Below are 18,349 nucleotides of genomic sequence, written 5' to 3'. Positions count from 1 at the left end.
AAGATGCTGAGTGCACCCTGCTCCTTCTGTAAGCATGAATATTCAGGCCCAGGATGCAGAACCACCATTAAGTGTGCTTACCGTATGACGCAAGTCCAGAGCCATCCTTATCATTCTCCTTGGGTGACAGATTAAGACCAAGGTAGTTGGGGGCAGGGCGGGGTTGTCTGTGTGTGTGTGTTTCTTTTTTGCCAAATTTAGTAGAAAGCTTACTATTCATCGGAACGGTGCTGATTTCCGTATTTAACAGAAATGCAGTGAGAGAAATGAGTCAGTGGAATTACGCTTAGCATGCTGAAAGGACAAAGTTGAAACCAAGTGAACTGAATTAGTATTTGTTGACCATGTTTTGTAGTATGTGTTCAATCTCGGGTATTATAGCATCAAGTGTTACTGCAGAACACAACTTCCTGTAAACGCCGTGGCAAACTGTGACACTGCTATGTTCGCTTGTGTAAATAATACTGGTTTGTAATTCTCCCTCATTTATATCTTGAGTAGAAATACTGAATCCGCAAAGGATAATTTTGTTATAAAAATTTAATGAAGCGACCGTTTCACTGTCTCTGAATGGAAGATAGTGCAATAATCCTAGAAATATGTTTCTTCCACCCCCTCCCCTCCCCCGAGGATAGAAAGTAAGGACCAGAAAGAATACAATGCATCTGTATTTGCCGAACTGTGCAATGTGGTGACTGCTGACATAAAAGCTAGATGGGGGGGGGGGGCTCCAACCAGAGTGGGAGAGGAACCACTACTGGAATGCCACGCCCCCTCAAAAATGAAAGAACAGAAACAGCAAAGCAAGTCACTGTGCACACAGCTCTTCAGAGTGCTTTGAAGAAGGCCCGGAACTTTACTTTCATATGCGATCCGACTTCCAATGATTATGGAACTGGATTGGCAAGAGAAATCATATTTCCTCCTCGTCTTCGAAACACACTAAGTGCCCCACCGAGGCAGGTGCCTCCTGATCCCCAGGGCCCAACAGGTTAAACCCTTTAGAAATAAGACAATCCTCAGTGAAAGTGTGGCTACGGGTGTGCTCCTTAGGAGCGAGGGGGGCTCCTTAGGTGTTATTGGTTCACACTGTAATGAGGGTGTGTTATAGGAATGGACAGATGGCAACAGGAGACGCGCAGGTGGAAGTAGAGATGGACTTACGAAGTAGCCTGTCCCCAAGCTGGAAGGAGCTGAACTCTGCAAAGAAAGCACAGAGACAGAGCGGAGAAGTCAGTAGCGATTTTTTTTAAACACGTTCCCACCCGAGGCAGCTCATTACCAGCCCTTTGTGAGCTTTTCATGCAGACATCACAAGCCCGAGTGTGAGGCCCCTTGTCATCTGCTGCTGATATACAGACTGTGTTGCTTGATTTTTTTTCCCCCCTTTATATCTCTCAACGACTCAGAGATGCTAACGTGCTATTTACGGGATTCTGAGCTTCTGCACTGGACGTAATTGCCAATTTATTTGACAGGCAGCTGGGTAATGAATTAATGATGGCATTTCGCCCTGCACTGAGACTAAACAGGCACGTGGCAGCCTGCCTCCCCGACTTCCTGACATTCAAGGCCCAGGTCTCGAGCTATTTGGTTTTGTGGCCGCAGAGAGGCAGGCAAGAGGAAAGAGCCCAGACTGACTTGAAAATAAAAAGCCCAATGGGTTTGGATGACTTTTTGGTATATGACCTACTTGCCAGCTTATTCCCTGAAGGCTTTGGTTAGCACACACTTGGCACTGTGCAAAAATTAGACATTTTGTAAACATAATTAGCTGACTAAAATGCAAAGAATCCATGGGCAGAGGGAAGCAGTTTTTGTCTGAATAATATCAATCCAGTCTGCCACAGCTCTGGCACAGTGAACCACTAAAATCAATAATTCTGAACTGAACCTGGGGTATCAAGAACTGAGGGGAAAAGGCAAACCATGAGTATAAAGGTTGTTTGCTTAATTTTTATTATTACCCATGAGTGTGCATGCATGCCTACATGAGTTTGTATGTACCACGTGTGCGGGCGGGTGCCCTAAAGAGGCCAACGGGTATTGGATCCTCTGTAACTGAAGTTCTAGGTAGTTGTGAGCTCCCTGAGGTGACCACTGGGAACCGAATTCCTAAAGAGTGTGTACTCTTAACCAAGGAGCCATCCTCCAGTCCCCACTTCCTCCCAATATTTGAGATAAGTTCTCATGTAGTCTAGGCTTGTCCCCAATTCCAGAGGGATGGGCTTACAGAAATGTGATGTGATGTTCCTGACCAAATCCAGGACTTCCTGTAAGCTACACAACCATTCAACCAACTAAGCTATTTGCCCATCCCTCTACCCAGTTTTTAGACAAGGTCTCTGTGTCCTCTAGTCTAGCTGAGGACAGCCTTGACCCTGCTGCCTTCGGCTACAGAGTGTTGTGATAACAGGAGTGCAGGCAGGAGTGCATGCACCTATACACCATGTCTGGAACACAAGACACACTGCAGAAATGCTGCCTGAAGTGATGTATGAAGGAAGGAAGGAAGGGAGGGAGGGAGGGAGGGAGGGAGGGAGGGAGGAAGAGTTATTTGTGGTAGAAGAGGCTAAGGAGAAACCAGCATCTCTAAAACCACAGCAGATATGATTTCTGGTGGCTGTGAACTAAGCAAGTATATGAGTTATTCTTCTTACTGCTGGGGCCGATCACCTGACAAAAATCGACTTATAGGATGGAGGGTTTAATTTGGATCTCATATTGAAGATAAAGTTTATCACAGTGAAGACAGCATAGCAGCAAGAGTCAGAGTCACTCATCACATTGCATCAGCTGACAGGAAGCAGTACAGGGACCTATGAAACACCGAGGCCTACTCCTAGTGACTCCCTTCCTCTAGAGCAAGGCTCTACCTCCTGAAGGCTCCACAGTTTCCTGACACAGCACTACCAGCCTTAGACGGTGTGTTCAAACACAGGGCCTGAAGGAGACGTTTCACATTCAAACCATAACAGAAGAGGGTATGATATTCTAACGGTCTCCACACCAAACAAAGACAGCAAACTTCACAACATTCCTAGAGCCAAATTTCCTCATCTTGATGTTTCCTGAAACCTCAGAGGAATAAAGCACCATGTGCATTATGCTGGGTGTGCCATCCATGCTTATAAACCTTGTTACAAGGCTAAAGAGATGGCTGTGGTTCAGGTCTTCCAGAGGACAGGAATTCAGTTCCCAGCACCCATATCAGGTGGCTCAAAGCCACCTGTAACTCCACCTCCACTTGGTCCAATACCCTCTTCTGATCTTCCTGGATACCTGTATATTTGTGATGCGCATACACATGTGCACGTGCACACACACACACACACACACACACACACACACACACACACACAGAGAGAGAGAGAGAGAGAGAGAGAGAGACAAATTGAGAAAAAAGAAAGAACCAATCAACAACAAACCAAACCCTTCTGTGTTCTTGATTCTATAAGCAGGAGAGAGAGGAGAGGGGAGATGGGAGAGGGGAGAAGGGGGGAGAGGAAAGAGAGGGGAGAGAAGAGGAAAGGTGGAAGAGCAGGAGGAGGAGGGAGGGAGGGAGGGGGGAAGGAGAGAGAGGGGGAGGGAGAGAAAGGGGAGGGGGAGAGAGAGAGTGTGTGTTCAGTCCTCCTACTGTAGTCATGGAGACCACTTACACCAGTGGCTGACCATGTGACAATGTCACCTATTACTCTGCAAGCCCCAGCCCTCCTCACAACAGGCAAAGGCGGAAGATAAGTTAGATTTCTGCCAGCCTGGAGTTCTGCCTCTAGGAAACAAACCCATCGTAGGACGAAAGACAGAGATGCAAGGGGATCTGTTGATTTCATTCACCCCCCCGCTTGCTGACAACGTTTTACCCCAGAAGGAGGAGGATCACTCCAACCCGAGCTCCCTGCCCCCATGCGCCTATCATCGTAGTGTATACCAAAGCAAATTACATCCTTGAGGTCTAAGCAAGCTCTGATATGCTCATTTTGCATATATATTGTGCATTACTTGGGGAGCGGGTGGAGAGGAGGGCTTTGTTGTGCGTGTTTGCTCTGGCCACTGTTTATGCAGGTCTGACTGAATGAGGGAACAGTGGGTATCATTTCAATTTCTGATGTCAACATCAAATTACTTATTTAATTTCATGCCTGGTGAAGCATTGTATAGCTACACGCGGAATCATTTCAGTTCATTTGTTATGCTGTGCTTTCGCAGCGATTGGCTTGCCTTCCAACTGACAGCTTTAATTACGACATGAATTTGATTGCACTGCTGAGGGATTAACATAATGCAACAAAGCATTTAAGCACCCTGCCTTATCACCCAGCTTCCGCGCACACACACACACACACACACACACACACTGATAGACATGGGAAAGGAGAGATGCTGGAGCCTCCTCTATTTTGAAGGTACACTGGAATCTGCTTCAGAGTCTGTAGGAGGCACACATATAGAATCTCAGCACCAGAGGCCAGTGCACTGAGCATACCATTTCATCAATAGGTTATCATTTGTTTATTCATTTTTTTATTTATGAATAACAGGGCCTCATGTATCCCAAGCTGACCTGGAAATTGTTGATGTAGCTGATTATCTTAAAGTTCTTTTACATTCATATATATATGTGTGTGTATGTGTATATATTTATACACACACACACACACACACACACACACACACACACACACACACACGGGTGTTCAGTGCCCATAGAGGCCAGAAGAGGATATTAGATTTACTGCAGCAGGAGCTACAAGTGGTTGTGAGCTACCTAAAGTAGGTGCTGGAAACCTATTCAATTTGGGTGCCCTACAAGAGTAGCATACGCTCTTAACTACTAAGCCATCTCTTAGCTCGACTGAACTTCTTTTCCACGTGCTTGCCTCTGGGAGTATGTCTGTGTGTGTGTATGTGTGTGTGTGTGCGCGCGTGCACACACACGCATGTGTATGTGTGGGCACGAGTGCATATATGTAAGTCAGAAGCCTATAGGAGGTGGGCACTAGAGAACCAAATCCAGGTCCGCATGCATACATGACAATTTATGGGCTGAGCCATTTCTTCAACCCTAACCTTGAAATCGTGATCCTCCTGTCCCCACCTCAGCAGTGTTGGATACACTAGCATGGGGGACTCAGGTCAAGTTTATTCAGTGCTGGGAATAGAACTAGGGCTTTGTGCACACTAGGCCCATTCTACCAAGTGAGCTAAATTCTTAGCCATCTCTCCTTTTAGATTCGTTTATTTCAGTTTATGTATATGCATGTTTCACCTGCATATACATGTGTCCATCACGCCTGGTGCCCTTAAACACCTGAAGAAGGCACCAGATGCCCTGGAACTGGAGTTGCAGAAGGTTCTAGGCCAAAATGTGTGCGCTGGAAACTGAGCCTAGGTCCTCTGTAAGTGCTCTTAACTGCTGAGCCATAGTTTTAGTGTTCCCACCCCTACCGAACTTTTACAAGACGAGGTTTGTGGCACTGAATAACTGTAATTTTAAACCTCATAGAAAACTTTCAGAAAAATAAAACAAAACAAAACAACAACAACCTCTTTCCACCAACTATCCACAGAACTAATATTCACTCCCTTTTCTTCCTCGGCCACATTTTTCTTACCACGCGACAGTCCCTTTCCATGGCAGCTGAAACATTTGAACAGAAACAGTGTCTAGCAAAGAGACTTCTTCTGTTTGTCCAGTACTGTAGTCCCAAGGTTCTGGCTGTAGTGTTGTCACGGGCAAACAGGGAGTAGAAGTTAGTAGTGTGACGTTCCCAGGGAGAAGATTCCGTGTTAAGGATTCTATAACTCACCGGGCCTGTGTGGTGGCAGAGGCCCCTGTAGTCCCAGAACTTGGGAGGCAGAGGGAGGTGGATTTCCTCGAGTTCCAGAACAGCTAGAGCTACAATAGAGAGACTCTATCTCAAAACCAAACCAAAACAAACCAAAACAAACGCATAAAAAAAGGTCCCATGACTCCAAATGCTTAAACTGCCTGAGGACGGAGAGTTAGAATGTTCCAGAGCAGAGAAAAGTTACTCTGGGCTATTTTGAATTCCTCTAAACGCCATTCACTTTCCATCTCTCTCTACGACCTAGCACTGTTGCATCCTGTGTGAGTGTGAAAACCTTTCAAGTGTATCCTTAGCAAACCGTCAACTTTTCTCAATCAAAAAGCGAACAATGTCATCATCGAATCCTGTAATAGTTTTTCCCTACGTGGTCTGTAACCTGTCTACCTGTGGTCCACAACAATAGATTTGGAAGGTGTCTTGATCCATGACTTTACTTTTTTTAACTATACAAATTTCATCCAAGTGATATTACCATGTCCCAACATGGCGCCTACAGTGTCCTGAATCTGTCTTCCTGGGATACGCTCACTCATGCTTGAATCCACAGTAAACTCTCTCCCTCTCCCTTTGAGGAAGAGCTGTGTTTTTCCTCATCGACATTGATATATCTGTGTGAGGCGCTAACACTCTGCTACCCCAAAGGACCAGGTAAATGTCTTGGCTATCTATGCTCATTCCGAGTTTAAAAAAAAAAAAAAAAAAAAAAAAAAAAAAATCTAAGCTGAAATTATCTGAAAATCTGAATCATTTTCCAAGTCAGAAGTTACATAAAGTACCCAAGCCACAGACAACAATTGTGCCACAAAATAATGTTAGGCAATGTGTTTCCACAGCTTAGAGTGTGGGCTGCTAGAAGGCTCTGCCTCATCATGTTGTAGGACATCAGAAAGAAACCAAGACTTAGAAGAGGGCGTATGTAGCCATACCCAATCCAGTTCCACGGAAACATTCAATGATGTTAATTTTAACTTTTTAATCTCTCCAGGCAATTAATTTCTTTACATTTATGTGCTCCGTGTATCTATCTGTGTGGAGGGATGAGTGTGCCATGGCTTTCTTGTGAAGAACAGAGGACAACTTTCAGGAGTTGCTTTTTCCTTTCTCCCAGTGGGTTCTGGGAATTGAACTCAGGTCCATGCACCTTTATTCTCTTTATTATCTCTGCGGCCTTCCCCCGGTGATTTCCAATGAGAAGAAGGTGACTACCTCCCCGCTACACCATGTCTAAAGACTCAAGACATACTCTCATTCCAATTAGACAGTGAAAGTGCCCATACTTGAGAGAGAGAGAGAGAGAGAGAGAGAGAGAGAGAGAGAGAGAGAGAAAGCTAAGTCCACCTCAGATTTGAAAAACTAAGCTGGCCATGGTGACTAAAAAGGATAAAGGAGGAAGATCAAGTATCATATCTGAGGCAAACCTGAGCTACACTGTCCTGACTGAGCAATGATGTCACTACTTCCTGAATTCAGCTCTAATGGCAAATATCACTCTGGCTGGGATTGCTGAAGGTCTTGCATAGATGGATGTTCAAGGGAATCATGGGGCCCTCCCCAGGGCATGCAGGTATTTCTCTCAACCAGTTGTGTGCAACTATGCCCTAAATGTCTACGTCTAGGTCTATGCCCTCAGAGAAGTACATCAGTTGAGGAAGACTAGGGAGGGGCTCCATCTATGCAGCCTTGGAGTAGTCAACATCAGTGCTGGCTGCAGACCTTCTGCTAGGATTACTTTATAGCCACTCATGTTCTTTGCCATAATCTCTCACTCACTGTTTTGTAAGCAAGCCAAATAAACTCATTGGTTCCCTAGAGTGAACTTGGGTGGAATTATACCTTGGGTTGTAGATGGGATCTTTGGAGAAGAAATAAATTATTTTCTTCCCAAGGGAAGGAATTTTAGACACAAAAGCAGGGGCAAATGCTTTTGATATCAGCACTTAGGAGACATACATAGGCAGACCAATCGTTTAAGGCCAGCTTGGCCTATAAACTTGAGTTCTTAGCCAACCAGGTGTACATAGCAAGGTGCTGTCCCCAAAACAATAAAAATCAAAACAAAAATAAATAAATAAAACTTTAAAAAAATTTTTTAAAAAAGGGGAAAAAGAAAAGCAGCCCCTAGTTTTAAAAAATGAGCTGTGTATTTATATCCATAAAATCAAAGGACAGTATTAACTTTTTTTCTTTAAAGAAGTACCAAGTTTCCTTCACTTAAAAAACATGTGTGTAGCCCACTTGGTTCATGAAGCTCCGGGGTCCATCCTCAGTCAATCAGTTACAAGAATCTAACCTGGGCTACGTACGACCCTCTCAAAACCAATACGAAATGAAACAGTTTTTGCGATACTACCCAACATACCCATGTTTGGGCAAAAATTTCCATTCACTAAATGAAAAGGGCTTTGTTTCTCAGAAACCTACCAAGTCATTCGCATTTCTAATGGTAGAAATGAAGACTTGGAGGAGGTGGGTAAGGTGGGGGAGGGGGCATGCCAGCGGAAGGGCGGGGGATGGGGCAGGACAGTCAGCAGGCCATCTGGCAGGTCACTTCAGGGCTCCTTAAGCTATCTCCACTGTAGCCTGATCTTGTCATCCTGCTGGGTGGAGGAGGGTGGGTGTGTCTGTCTGTCTGCCACCCGATCACAACCTCATCTATGTCTGCAAATTATTTTCTTACTCTGAAAAGGGCAGCCTCCTGCGGGCTCCTTAGGAACACACTCTGCCTCGGTCTCTAGCCACCACAGGCCAAGAGACAGTGATGGGAAACACAGCTGAAGCACAGTTTCCAGGAGGGTGGAAGCTGCCCTTCAAAGCAGATATTCATAAAATACATATTCCAGTCTCCTCTCTGCTTCCAACCTGCCTTTTTTCTACATCTCTGCCACTAAGCAGTCTTCAAAGCTGCTCATTAAACTCACGAAGTTAACATTTCTGTTTTAACAGCTGACCGACAACAGGGGATTTCAAAATTGATTATCCAGACTGGTGTGTTAGCTCAGCAGCTACTTTGACAATGCAACAAAATTGATTATCCATCTGTGGTGGTATAAATGAGAAATATCCCCCCATGGGCTGCAGTTTTTGAACACCTAGCTCCCAGGTGGTGGTGCTGTTAGGGGAGACTTAGGAGGTACGGCTTTTTAGGAAAGCGTGTTGCTGGCAGGGGGGCCTTGAGGGCTGAAAGCCTCACCCTACTTCCAGTTAGTGAGCTCTCAGCCCCACACTGACTGCCATGCCTCCCTGACAGGGTGGACTTTTTTCCCTGTGGAATTGTAAGTCCAAATAAGCCCTTCCTTCCATAAACTGCCTTGGTCATGGTGTTTTATCACAGCCACTGAAAAGTAACTAGTGCACCATCTAAAAACAGATTCGCTCCATCTATTACAGAGCCACACGGAGGACAACAACTACTATTAAGGCTTTCCAAATACAGGATGGATGTGTACACTTCACTCCCCGGCAAGCACGTGCATTCTGACCTTGGGTTCCTTTAACCAGAGTTTCGGGTTTGTTTTTGTTTTTCACATCCTTGCAAACCACCAGCTACCTAAGACATCCTGCCTTCTGACCTTAATGCTATGCTGTTGTCCCCTGAGAGTGGACAAAAAAAAAAAAAAAAACACAGCTATCTTAGTTTCATGGGAGGAGCATGAGGAAAATTAATGCACAAATTTTTCTGTTGTGTTTTTCTTTTAAAGATTTGTTGTTATTATTATTTTTAACCAAGGGCATTTGTAGATGTATATGCAGTCCATAGATGCAGCTACCTGCAGTGTTGGCAATTCAGGTAGCTCTGAGCCACCAGACATAAGATTAGACAAACTGACCAAGACATAAAAAATACTTTTACCAGGCAAAATCAATTCAAAATGGCAGAAACTGGAGCTGGGCATATGGCTCAGTTGACACAGCTCTTCCCTAAGTTGCAAGCCAAGTACTGCATGCGGGTAGCATATTGGTGCACACCTCACCCTCGGGAAGTGTAGGTGAGAGGACCAGAAGGTCAAGGCTGTCCTGCAATATATAACAAGTTCAAGACCAGCCTTCTCTACTTTGTCTCAAGAGATAAAGATGGAGTAACAACTTGTCACGTGACTCTCAACATCACATCTGCAGCCCTCCTGTTCATCACCCTCTTCACACCTTCTCGCCCAAATGCCCTTATTCTCAGAGGCTTTCTGGCTTTGTTGCCTCAACTCTCACTCCCACCTGCATACAAAAGAGCAATGACAATGTTTCAAGTTGCAAATTTTAGCGCCCCCCCACCCCCCCCACCCCCCGTATCCAGGACCACGCTGTTTTGATCTATAAAGTGCCTCCATTGTGGCTGAACTTCCATTATTCCTAAACACTGGTTTCCAGAACTACAGAGAACCAGTTCTCTACACTCCTGCCTCCCTGTCTCTTAGCTAAACCAGACAGCCACGCCAACTATGAACAAGTCACCCAACACATGGTGCACCTCTGAACGCTGTCAGAACGGATCCCCACTCTGCCACGTGGGACTAAGCTCTTCTTAGAGCCCCTGTCGTGCTATGGTCTGCCTGTCTGTAACTTAATTAATAAATTTCTTACCCCCAAAAGAACACTCTGCCTCAGTGTCCCCCCTTGGACCTAAAACCTAAAGGTTTTAAGCAATTATTTTCACATCTTAAATTGAGGTTTAACTAACAAGCTATTATATGAGTTTAAAAGTATCTACCCCATTCCAGACGCAACCCCCCCCAACACACACACACTCCATATTCAAAACAGGACTTGAGACAATTAACTTTCTGTGTCAACATGATCAGGCAATGGGGTGCCCGGATATTTGATCCAACAATATTAAACTGTGCCTTAGAGGACTTTCAGGGTTAAATCTATAACACGTTCAGGAAAGCAGACAGCCTGTCGTAAGGTAGACGGACTACATTTAGTCTCGGGCCTAAGGAAAGTGCAGGCTTGGCCCTTTCTTAGGTAGAAGGGATTCCCGCTGAATGCCTCCTAATTAGGTGTCATTCTTCACCCGGTATCAGCAGCAAGGAAACTTCCTGAGTTTCACACGTGCCAACCTTCCAAGGAGATGTTCATTTCTAGCTCACCGGCTGTAGATCTTGGGGTTTCTCAACCTCTGTCTTGTAAGTCAGTCCATTTGCTGGTCCTGTTCTTGTTTGCATCTGTGTCTCTGGGGAATGCACATCAGTACAACGATTCTATCAGAACACAGGATCTCTCTCTCTCTCTCTCTCTCTCTCTCTCTCTCTCTCTCTCTCTTCTATTTGTAACAGATGCTCACGATCTGTTATCCGAGGCTTTGTTCCGTTTACTTAAAATTTCAAGTTCAATCCCCAAGTTTTGACAACTTCCTCAATTATGAAATTTTGTATAAATCAGAAGCAACACTTCCCCCCTTGAATAACTCCTCATGAATATTTATAAGTTCAATTATTTCCCTTTAGATTTTTCCTTCGTGACTAATCTAAACAAGTTATGATGTCTCGTTGATGAAGACAGTCTCGAAGTCCTGTGGCCAATTACACCCTCCTGGGCAACATGGTTTGGGATTACTTAATATAGAAAACCCAAGCCCACTGGGTTGTTTAAGCTTTGCCCAATGAGTCAACTCTTCCAACTACAGCAAATCTGCGTTTTGTTTTCCTTTTTCTTCCTTTTTTCTCCTCTCTCTCTCTCCCTTTCTCTGATTCAAAAAAAGGTAAAGCTAGAACAACAGGATGTCTTGATTAGCCTCACTTGAGCCTAAGCCTCCAATGTCTAAGAGTCTACAAATACCACCAAGGAGAATGAAAATCTGCAGAGAATTTTACCTTAGTTGAAAACTCTGTAGTGAGTATTGCTGACTAACACGGACCAAATATACTCCCCAAACTAATGACACTAGAAGAAAAGAGAAAGAGGGAGAGAATGAAAAATATGCAAAAAGTGTGGGTTTTGCTTGTTTGTTTTTTATTTTTTTGGCTACCAGGCAACAGGTGGTATAGACAGACTTATCTCAGAGAAGAAAAGCAAACTTAAATGCAGTCTAGGAGGGTGGCTCAGTAGGTAGAACGCTTGCCTATTGTGAACAAAGCTCTCAGTTCCACCCCAGCACAGCATAAACCAGGCATGAAGACACACACCTGGTATCCCAGCACCGGGGAAGTGGCGGGGGTGGGGGCAGGAAAATCTAGAATTCCAGGGCATCCTTGGCCACATAGTGAGTTCCAGGCTAGCCTCGGCTAAAAAAAAAAAAAAAAAAATCTTAACAGATTCCTGCTGAAGAAGTTACTGTGTGCACTTGGCACACTTGGTGACCCATTTGGAGCCCATGAGGGTACTAGAGTTGAGAAGACAGAATTAAGAATTTGAGACAAGATGGTTGCAGTTCATGAACCTGAAGATGGAGAGGAGCAAAAGCCAGTAAGGAGCGTGTGACCTCTGCTTCAGTTCCTGCTGTCTCCAAGTTCCTACCTTGAGTTCCCTTCCTAATGCTATAAACTATAAAGTAAAAGAAACCATTTCCTTCCCTAGTTGTTTATGGTCATGTTTTTTTTTTTTTTTTTATCACAGCAACAGAAAGCAAACTAAGATGTTATTACAATGCCAGTATATTTGTTGTGGTTGCCTAGATTCCTCTGTATGTATACCTCATATTTGTATAAATACCACATGTTTCTTCTATTTATTCTTCTGCTGATAGATAAACAGGTTGGCTTTACTGTTTGGCTGCTGTACAGTCTCAGAACTCAATACAAATTCTCATTTGTTTATTCTCTTAGGTGTATGTTGAAAAGCAGACCTACCTACGGGTCATAGGTCAACTTTACATTTTAACCTTCGGAGTAACTCCCAAACTGTTTTCCTCAGTGGCCGTACCATCTTATACTCTTGTCAGAAACACATGGGTGTTTCAATTTCTCCAGGCAATTGACATTTATTATTTATTTATTTATTTATTTATTTATTTATTTATTTATTTTATTGTAATAATCCTAGGAGTAGTAAACTGATTCTCATCTCATCTGTTTTTCTTTTTAAGATTTTTATGTTTAATTATGTGTATATGGGGGAAGGTATGTGCAGATTAAGTACAAGTGCCCTCTGAGACAAAAGAGGACATGGTATGGCCAGGAACAGAAGGGAAGCTGGTTGTAAATACACAAGACGGGCGCTGTAAATCAAACTCGGTCCCCGGCAAGAGCACACCACGTTCATAATCACTGAGCTATCTCCCCAGGCCCCTCATTTTGGTTTTTGATTTGCCCCTCTAATGACTACGGACTTAGAGGAATCTCCTCACGCGTGGAGCAGCCGTTGCTCACGCAGTTATTTAAGAACCCAGCGTGACTGTAGAGCAGGCTGTCCTGTTCCTGCTGAGATACACGCGTGCTCTGCACACTCCGCGTGATAAGCACCTGTCAGTTCAGTTACGCGATTTCCAGGTGTTTTCCCTTCCTGCTTATTGTCATTTCCCTTCCCCGACCACTCCCTTCTGAGGTACAGAAATCCAATCATCTGTTTGCCGCTTGTGGTTTATCCTTACAGTGTCGCGCTTTTAACAACCCAAGTGGAGGATCACGGCCCCTCCCGATTCGTCTGGTTTCAGCCTTCTAGGTCTGTATTAACTGGTCCACTTTGAGTTCACTTTTGGCTATTCTGTGAAGAGGCTGCAGTTGAATCCTGTGAACGTTAGAAGGGACAAAGCACCCAGCCACCACGAAGTCAGTGATGATCCTGAACTAACCGGGCTTCCACATGCTCAGCCAAACATTCTCAAGCCCGTGACTATGGGAAGAGATCCCCGCCTATAATCCCAGAATTTAACAGGGCTGAGGCAGGAGGATCAGTCATCCTTGGCTAGTAGGCAAGTTTTACCACCTCAAAAAAGCTAAATAAGCATTAAATATTTGGAATTTAGGCCAGTGCAGTAAAATGATTGTATAATTCTATCACACACACAAAAAAAAACCAACAGGCTTTCTCTGTGTAGCCTTGGCTGTCCTGGACTCACTTTGTAGACCAGGCTAGCCTCAAACTCATAGAGACCCGTGCACCACCACGCCCACCTAAACCTAGCATTATTATACACAGAATTACATTCACAGGCAAAGACAGTATTCTTTATTCAATATCATATTGAGGAACACTGTAAAAAATAATCCCATTAATTTTTGTAAGAATTCAAAGTTTCACATACTAAACAATAAATTTTCCTTGGACATGTAAAAAGAGAGTTTTGTGTTGTGGGTTGTTATAGGAAAATGTAGCATTATCGAACAGTCATGTCAAGTGTCAGCGTAAAGCAATATTACCACATGGAAATGTGTCAAAGTGATGCATTTAATTATATGGAATGGGTCAGAGTAATCCAAATATCACCGTATGGAACAGGTCAGAGCAATGTAGTATTATCAGGACGGGTCGTGTGGAGGTTTTAATAAGAACGGCCTCCATAGCATCACATATTTAAATGCTTAGTCACTAAGAAATGGAATTGTTTGAAAGGATTAGAAGGATCAGGAAGTATGACCTTACTAGAGGAAATGTGCCAGGAGGGGTGGGATTTGAGGTTTCAAAAGGCCACAGCAGGCCCAGTGTCCCTCTGTCACTCTGCTCTGTCTCTCTGCTTAAGGATCAGGACATAGCTCTCAGCTACATCTCCAGTACCATGCCTGACTGACATCACGATAATGGAGCCTCTAAAACTGTAAGCAAGCATCTAATTAAATGCTTTGTCTTGGTCCTAGTGTTTTTTTAATAGCATTAGACCAGCGACTAAGAAAGACAGAGTAATAAAGTATTTTCCTGTGAAATGAGACAGGATAATTTACTATCATATAGAATATAGATGGTTTAGTTATCTGCAGCCTTTTGTTTTAGTGGATATTAGTAGAAAAAGTTTGAAGTACAGAACCTTAACACATGAATATATACAAATATATGTGTACACACACACACACACACACACACACACACACACACACACTTTTTGTTTTACTTTCTTTTCTCCCTTTTTGGGATACTGGCCAAAGGCTCAGTGTATTTTCCCTGCCTCCCTGGGCTTTCTCACTGTTTCCCTGAAACCCGTCTCTCCTTTAATCCATGTGTCTGCTTATACACCGCATGGCTTTCTGTCTTCCTTTGCCTTCTCCTGGCAGTGTAAAGGCCCGTCTGGCAGGAATCAATAGATCCTAATGAGACACTTGTGCTCCCCTCTTTGACCAACAGACTATTGAAAGAACGGACCCCATGAGATTAGAATTTCCCCAGTTATCTTCTTCTGGGAATAGAAAAGTCTATAAAGCCCGCAGGGTAGCTAGAGGAAGAACTTGCTTGCTGGAAGGGAGATTGACAGGTCAGGTGACCTTGCAGGAGAGACCTGTAGCAAAGACAGCGGGAAAAGGGAGACTACACCTGGCTAGACGGCTTCATTATCCAGATCGCTTACCTACATCTCACGTTCAAGGGTTTGAAGGGATTGCAGGATCTTTTGTCCCTCTTCTCAATGCTGTCACATCAAACACATTTCCTTATTACAATGTTCATTCTTAATTTGGCTCTCCTTAATTGGCTTAGCAGAGAACAAGTGACTGAACCTGGCTTGTTAGGGCACAGGCCTTGATCCCTAAGTCTGGTTACAGCAGCTACAGAGATGTACATCGTGTCTGCTGTATTGTTTTTCTCTTAAAGTCTAATAAAAGTGTCCTTGAGATGCCTTTTAATTCCCTACCTAACTTCATTTATTAAGGAGACTATGAGCCAAAAGGAAGACCTCAGGTTTTTTTGTTTTTGTAACACAGGGCAGTGTGTGTATGTGTCTATGTCTGTTTGTATGTCTGTGTGTCTGTCTGTCTGTGTCTGTGTCTCTGTGTGTCTGTGTGTCCATGTCCGTGTCCGTGTCTCTGTCTGTGTCCGTGTCCGCGCCTGTGTCTGTGTGAGTGGGACAGGGGTCTGGCCTGCAGGTACATGAGGGTAGGTCTAGAGGAGGACAGGCACACCTGGAGCCTTGGTTGTTCTTCTTTACAAGGTTTCCCAAATAGAGATATGTTAGGAAATCTAGTAACAATTCCCACTCTTGCCAAGTATCTGACTGGACAGACAACCCACCCCAACAGAAGAAAACAGAGATGTAACCAGATCCCAAGGTGTAAATTACTAACGGTCTTGGCATAGCCACATGATGTCATCTTGCAGGTGCGATAGTGCCTGACGGCTGTGCTGATGAAAGTACCACCAGTTCTTCTGGCTTTATTTATTTGGTGTATTTATGTGGTCTGGGTGAGTGAGCTTGACATGGTACACACAGGTAGATGTCAGAGAACAGATTTCAAGAGTTAGTTCTTCTTCCACCTTGGTGGTTCTAGGAATCCAACTCATTTCTTCAGCCTTGCCAGCAAGTGCCCTTACTACTGAGCCATTTCTCTGCCCTATCTCATTTCTTACCTCTATTATACATTTCCCCCGTATTTATGTTGTGTGTTCACGGGTGCATTCACAGCTGCGGCAGTCCTTGTGCCTGTGGGTATGGAAGCGCACCTGACAGTGACTGCCTATCTCGCTTACGGATGTGAATGGGTGTCTCACCTGTGTGCATAGCTCACAGAAGCTAGGATTCCCTGGAATGGAAATTTCAGATGATTGTAAGCTGCCATGTGGGTGCTGGGAGTCAAACCCAGGACCTATGGAAAAGCAGGCAGTGGTTTTATCCACCGAGTCAGTCATCTCTCCTGCTCCTAATCTCTCTTCACGGAGGCAAAGTTTCTTTCCGAGCCCTGGGCAGGCTGTTGTGGTTAGGATACTGAGCTAGCTGTCTCCACCTCTTTAGCCCTGAGATGCCTGGTAGGATCCTATGCTAACTGGCATTTTCTTGGGTTCTGGGATTCTGAACAATGTTCTCAGGCTTTTTCAGCAAGCACTTTACTCACTCTGCCATCCCTGAAACCCCATAATTTGTTAAAATACAGTTTAGGTCAACCTACATTTTGGAATGACAAAATAACGGAAAGACACAAACACATACACCAAGAAGTCATGCCTAACCATGTTCCTGCAAATGTTTCATCTGAAGGGAAGGCGTGAGCTTTGCACCAAGAGTGCTGCACGGTGGTGGTCCAGGAGGTGTCTGATGCATTTTAAGCAAACTTACGTCACTGAGCCTCTCGCGAGAGCTGCTCCGGTGGAAACCCTTGGATTCTCCGCTAGCGCTTTCGCTGTCACTGTCCCTGCAGCTGTTCTGTCCTGGCTTGAGCTGAAGGTAACAGAGAAAAAGCAAAACAGGAGAAAGTCAGAGGTGTTCGCACACATACGCCTCCTGGCTCATGATATTTGAACCCTGAGCCTTGCCAGTTTCATTTTCTGATCTTCAAGTCACGGTACTCCGTTGAAACTTATACAAAGTTTTCCTGTGAGTGTACATGTTTGAGTGTGTGTGTGTGTGTGTGTGTGTGTGTGTGTGTGTGTGTGTGAATGTGTATGTATCTCTGTGTATGTGTGTGTGTCTATGTGTATGTATCTCTGTATGTGTGTGTGTGTGTGTGTGTGTGTGTGTGTGTGTGTGTGTGTATGTGTGTGGACTCACACATGAGTGCAGGTCTATATGGAGGCCAGTAGAGGGCACCAGATCCCCTGAAGTTACAGGCGGCTGTTGTGAGCTGCCCAGTGGATGTGCTCAGAACCAACTTCAGATCCTTTGTTAGAACAATACATGCTGTTAACTACCTCTCCAGACCCATGTATTTAGGTTTTTGTTTCTCTGTTTTTTTACACATGATAATCAGGTATCCCAGAAGACTCAAAATTCACCATGTAATCCTTTCGTCTCTATTCCCCTTCTTTAACACCCTATCTATCTATCTATTCATTTATTTGTTGTCTTTTTCAGAGGATCTCATGTGGTTGAATGACATGGAACTCATTATGAATCTGAGGGTAACCGTCAACTGTCCTCCAGGCAGGCAGCAAGCATTACTACACCCGGGCTATGCAGTGCTGGGGGTTGAACACGGGGGCCTTGTGCACATTAAGCACTCTACCAGGTAAGCCATCATCCTAATCTTGTGGCATGGTAGCCTGACCGGCCTTCAGACCTCACTGAGGTTCATCTCCCCCACAAAGGCAACATCCCCTAACCCCCCCCCCCCCCGCCGAATGGAGCATTCTGACTTGCACCATCTCAATAAAGCCACTTTTTTTTTTTTAATTATTACTTTCTTCCAAACCCCCCTTTTCCCAGGAAGTCTTCTGTAACAGAGCTCAAAAAATAGTGCCAACTTTACTTTCTATCCTCCTGAGCCCTCTGTGGACTGCGTTTTCTACCTAACTAATGTGAAATTTATTAATTCTGCCCTAATTTGAGTGCAAGCTGCCTGGGGTGTTATAGGACAGAACGGCCTCTTTTGAAATGTTCGCCTTCTCACTCTTTGCAAAGCAATGGCTCGGGGGCTGGGATGTATCTCAGTAGGAAGGTTGTGCTACCACGCCAAACCTTTATCTTATCGAGTGAGCTTCACCTCAGCCCT

At 44.5% G+C, this 18,349-nt stretch overlaps 1 protein-coding gene across 4 annotated transcripts in view; it reads right to left on the bottom strand.

The window, feature by feature from the left end:
• The window catches only part of Auts2 (activator of transcription and developmental regulator AUTS2), a 1,105,889-nt gene that overhangs the window by 613,471 nt on the left and 474,069 nt on the right, over window positions 1-18,349 (bottom strand). For all 4 annotated transcript variants that reach the window (XM_051161360.1, XM_051161363.1, XM_051161362.1 and 1 more), the window contains exons 3-4: window positions 16,978-17,079; window positions 1,165-1,200 (exon numbers count right to left, since the gene is read on the bottom strand). In XM_051161360.1, the coding sequence (XP_051017317.1) occupies window positions 1,165-1,200; window positions 16,978-17,079 (138 nt within the window). The remainder of the gene's footprint in view (window positions 1-1,164; window positions 1,201-16,977; window positions 17,080-18,349) is intronic.

The sequence above is a fragment of the Acomys russatus genome, chromosome 19 (genome assembly GCF_903995435.1).
Source record: "Acomys russatus chromosome 19, mAcoRus1.1, whole genome shotgun sequence".
NCBI lineage: Eukaryota > Metazoa > Chordata > Mammalia > Rodentia > Muridae > Acomys > Acomys russatus.
The sequence above is the reverse complement of the archived record's forward strand: the minus strand, read 5'-3'. Positions and strand labels throughout refer to the sequence as shown.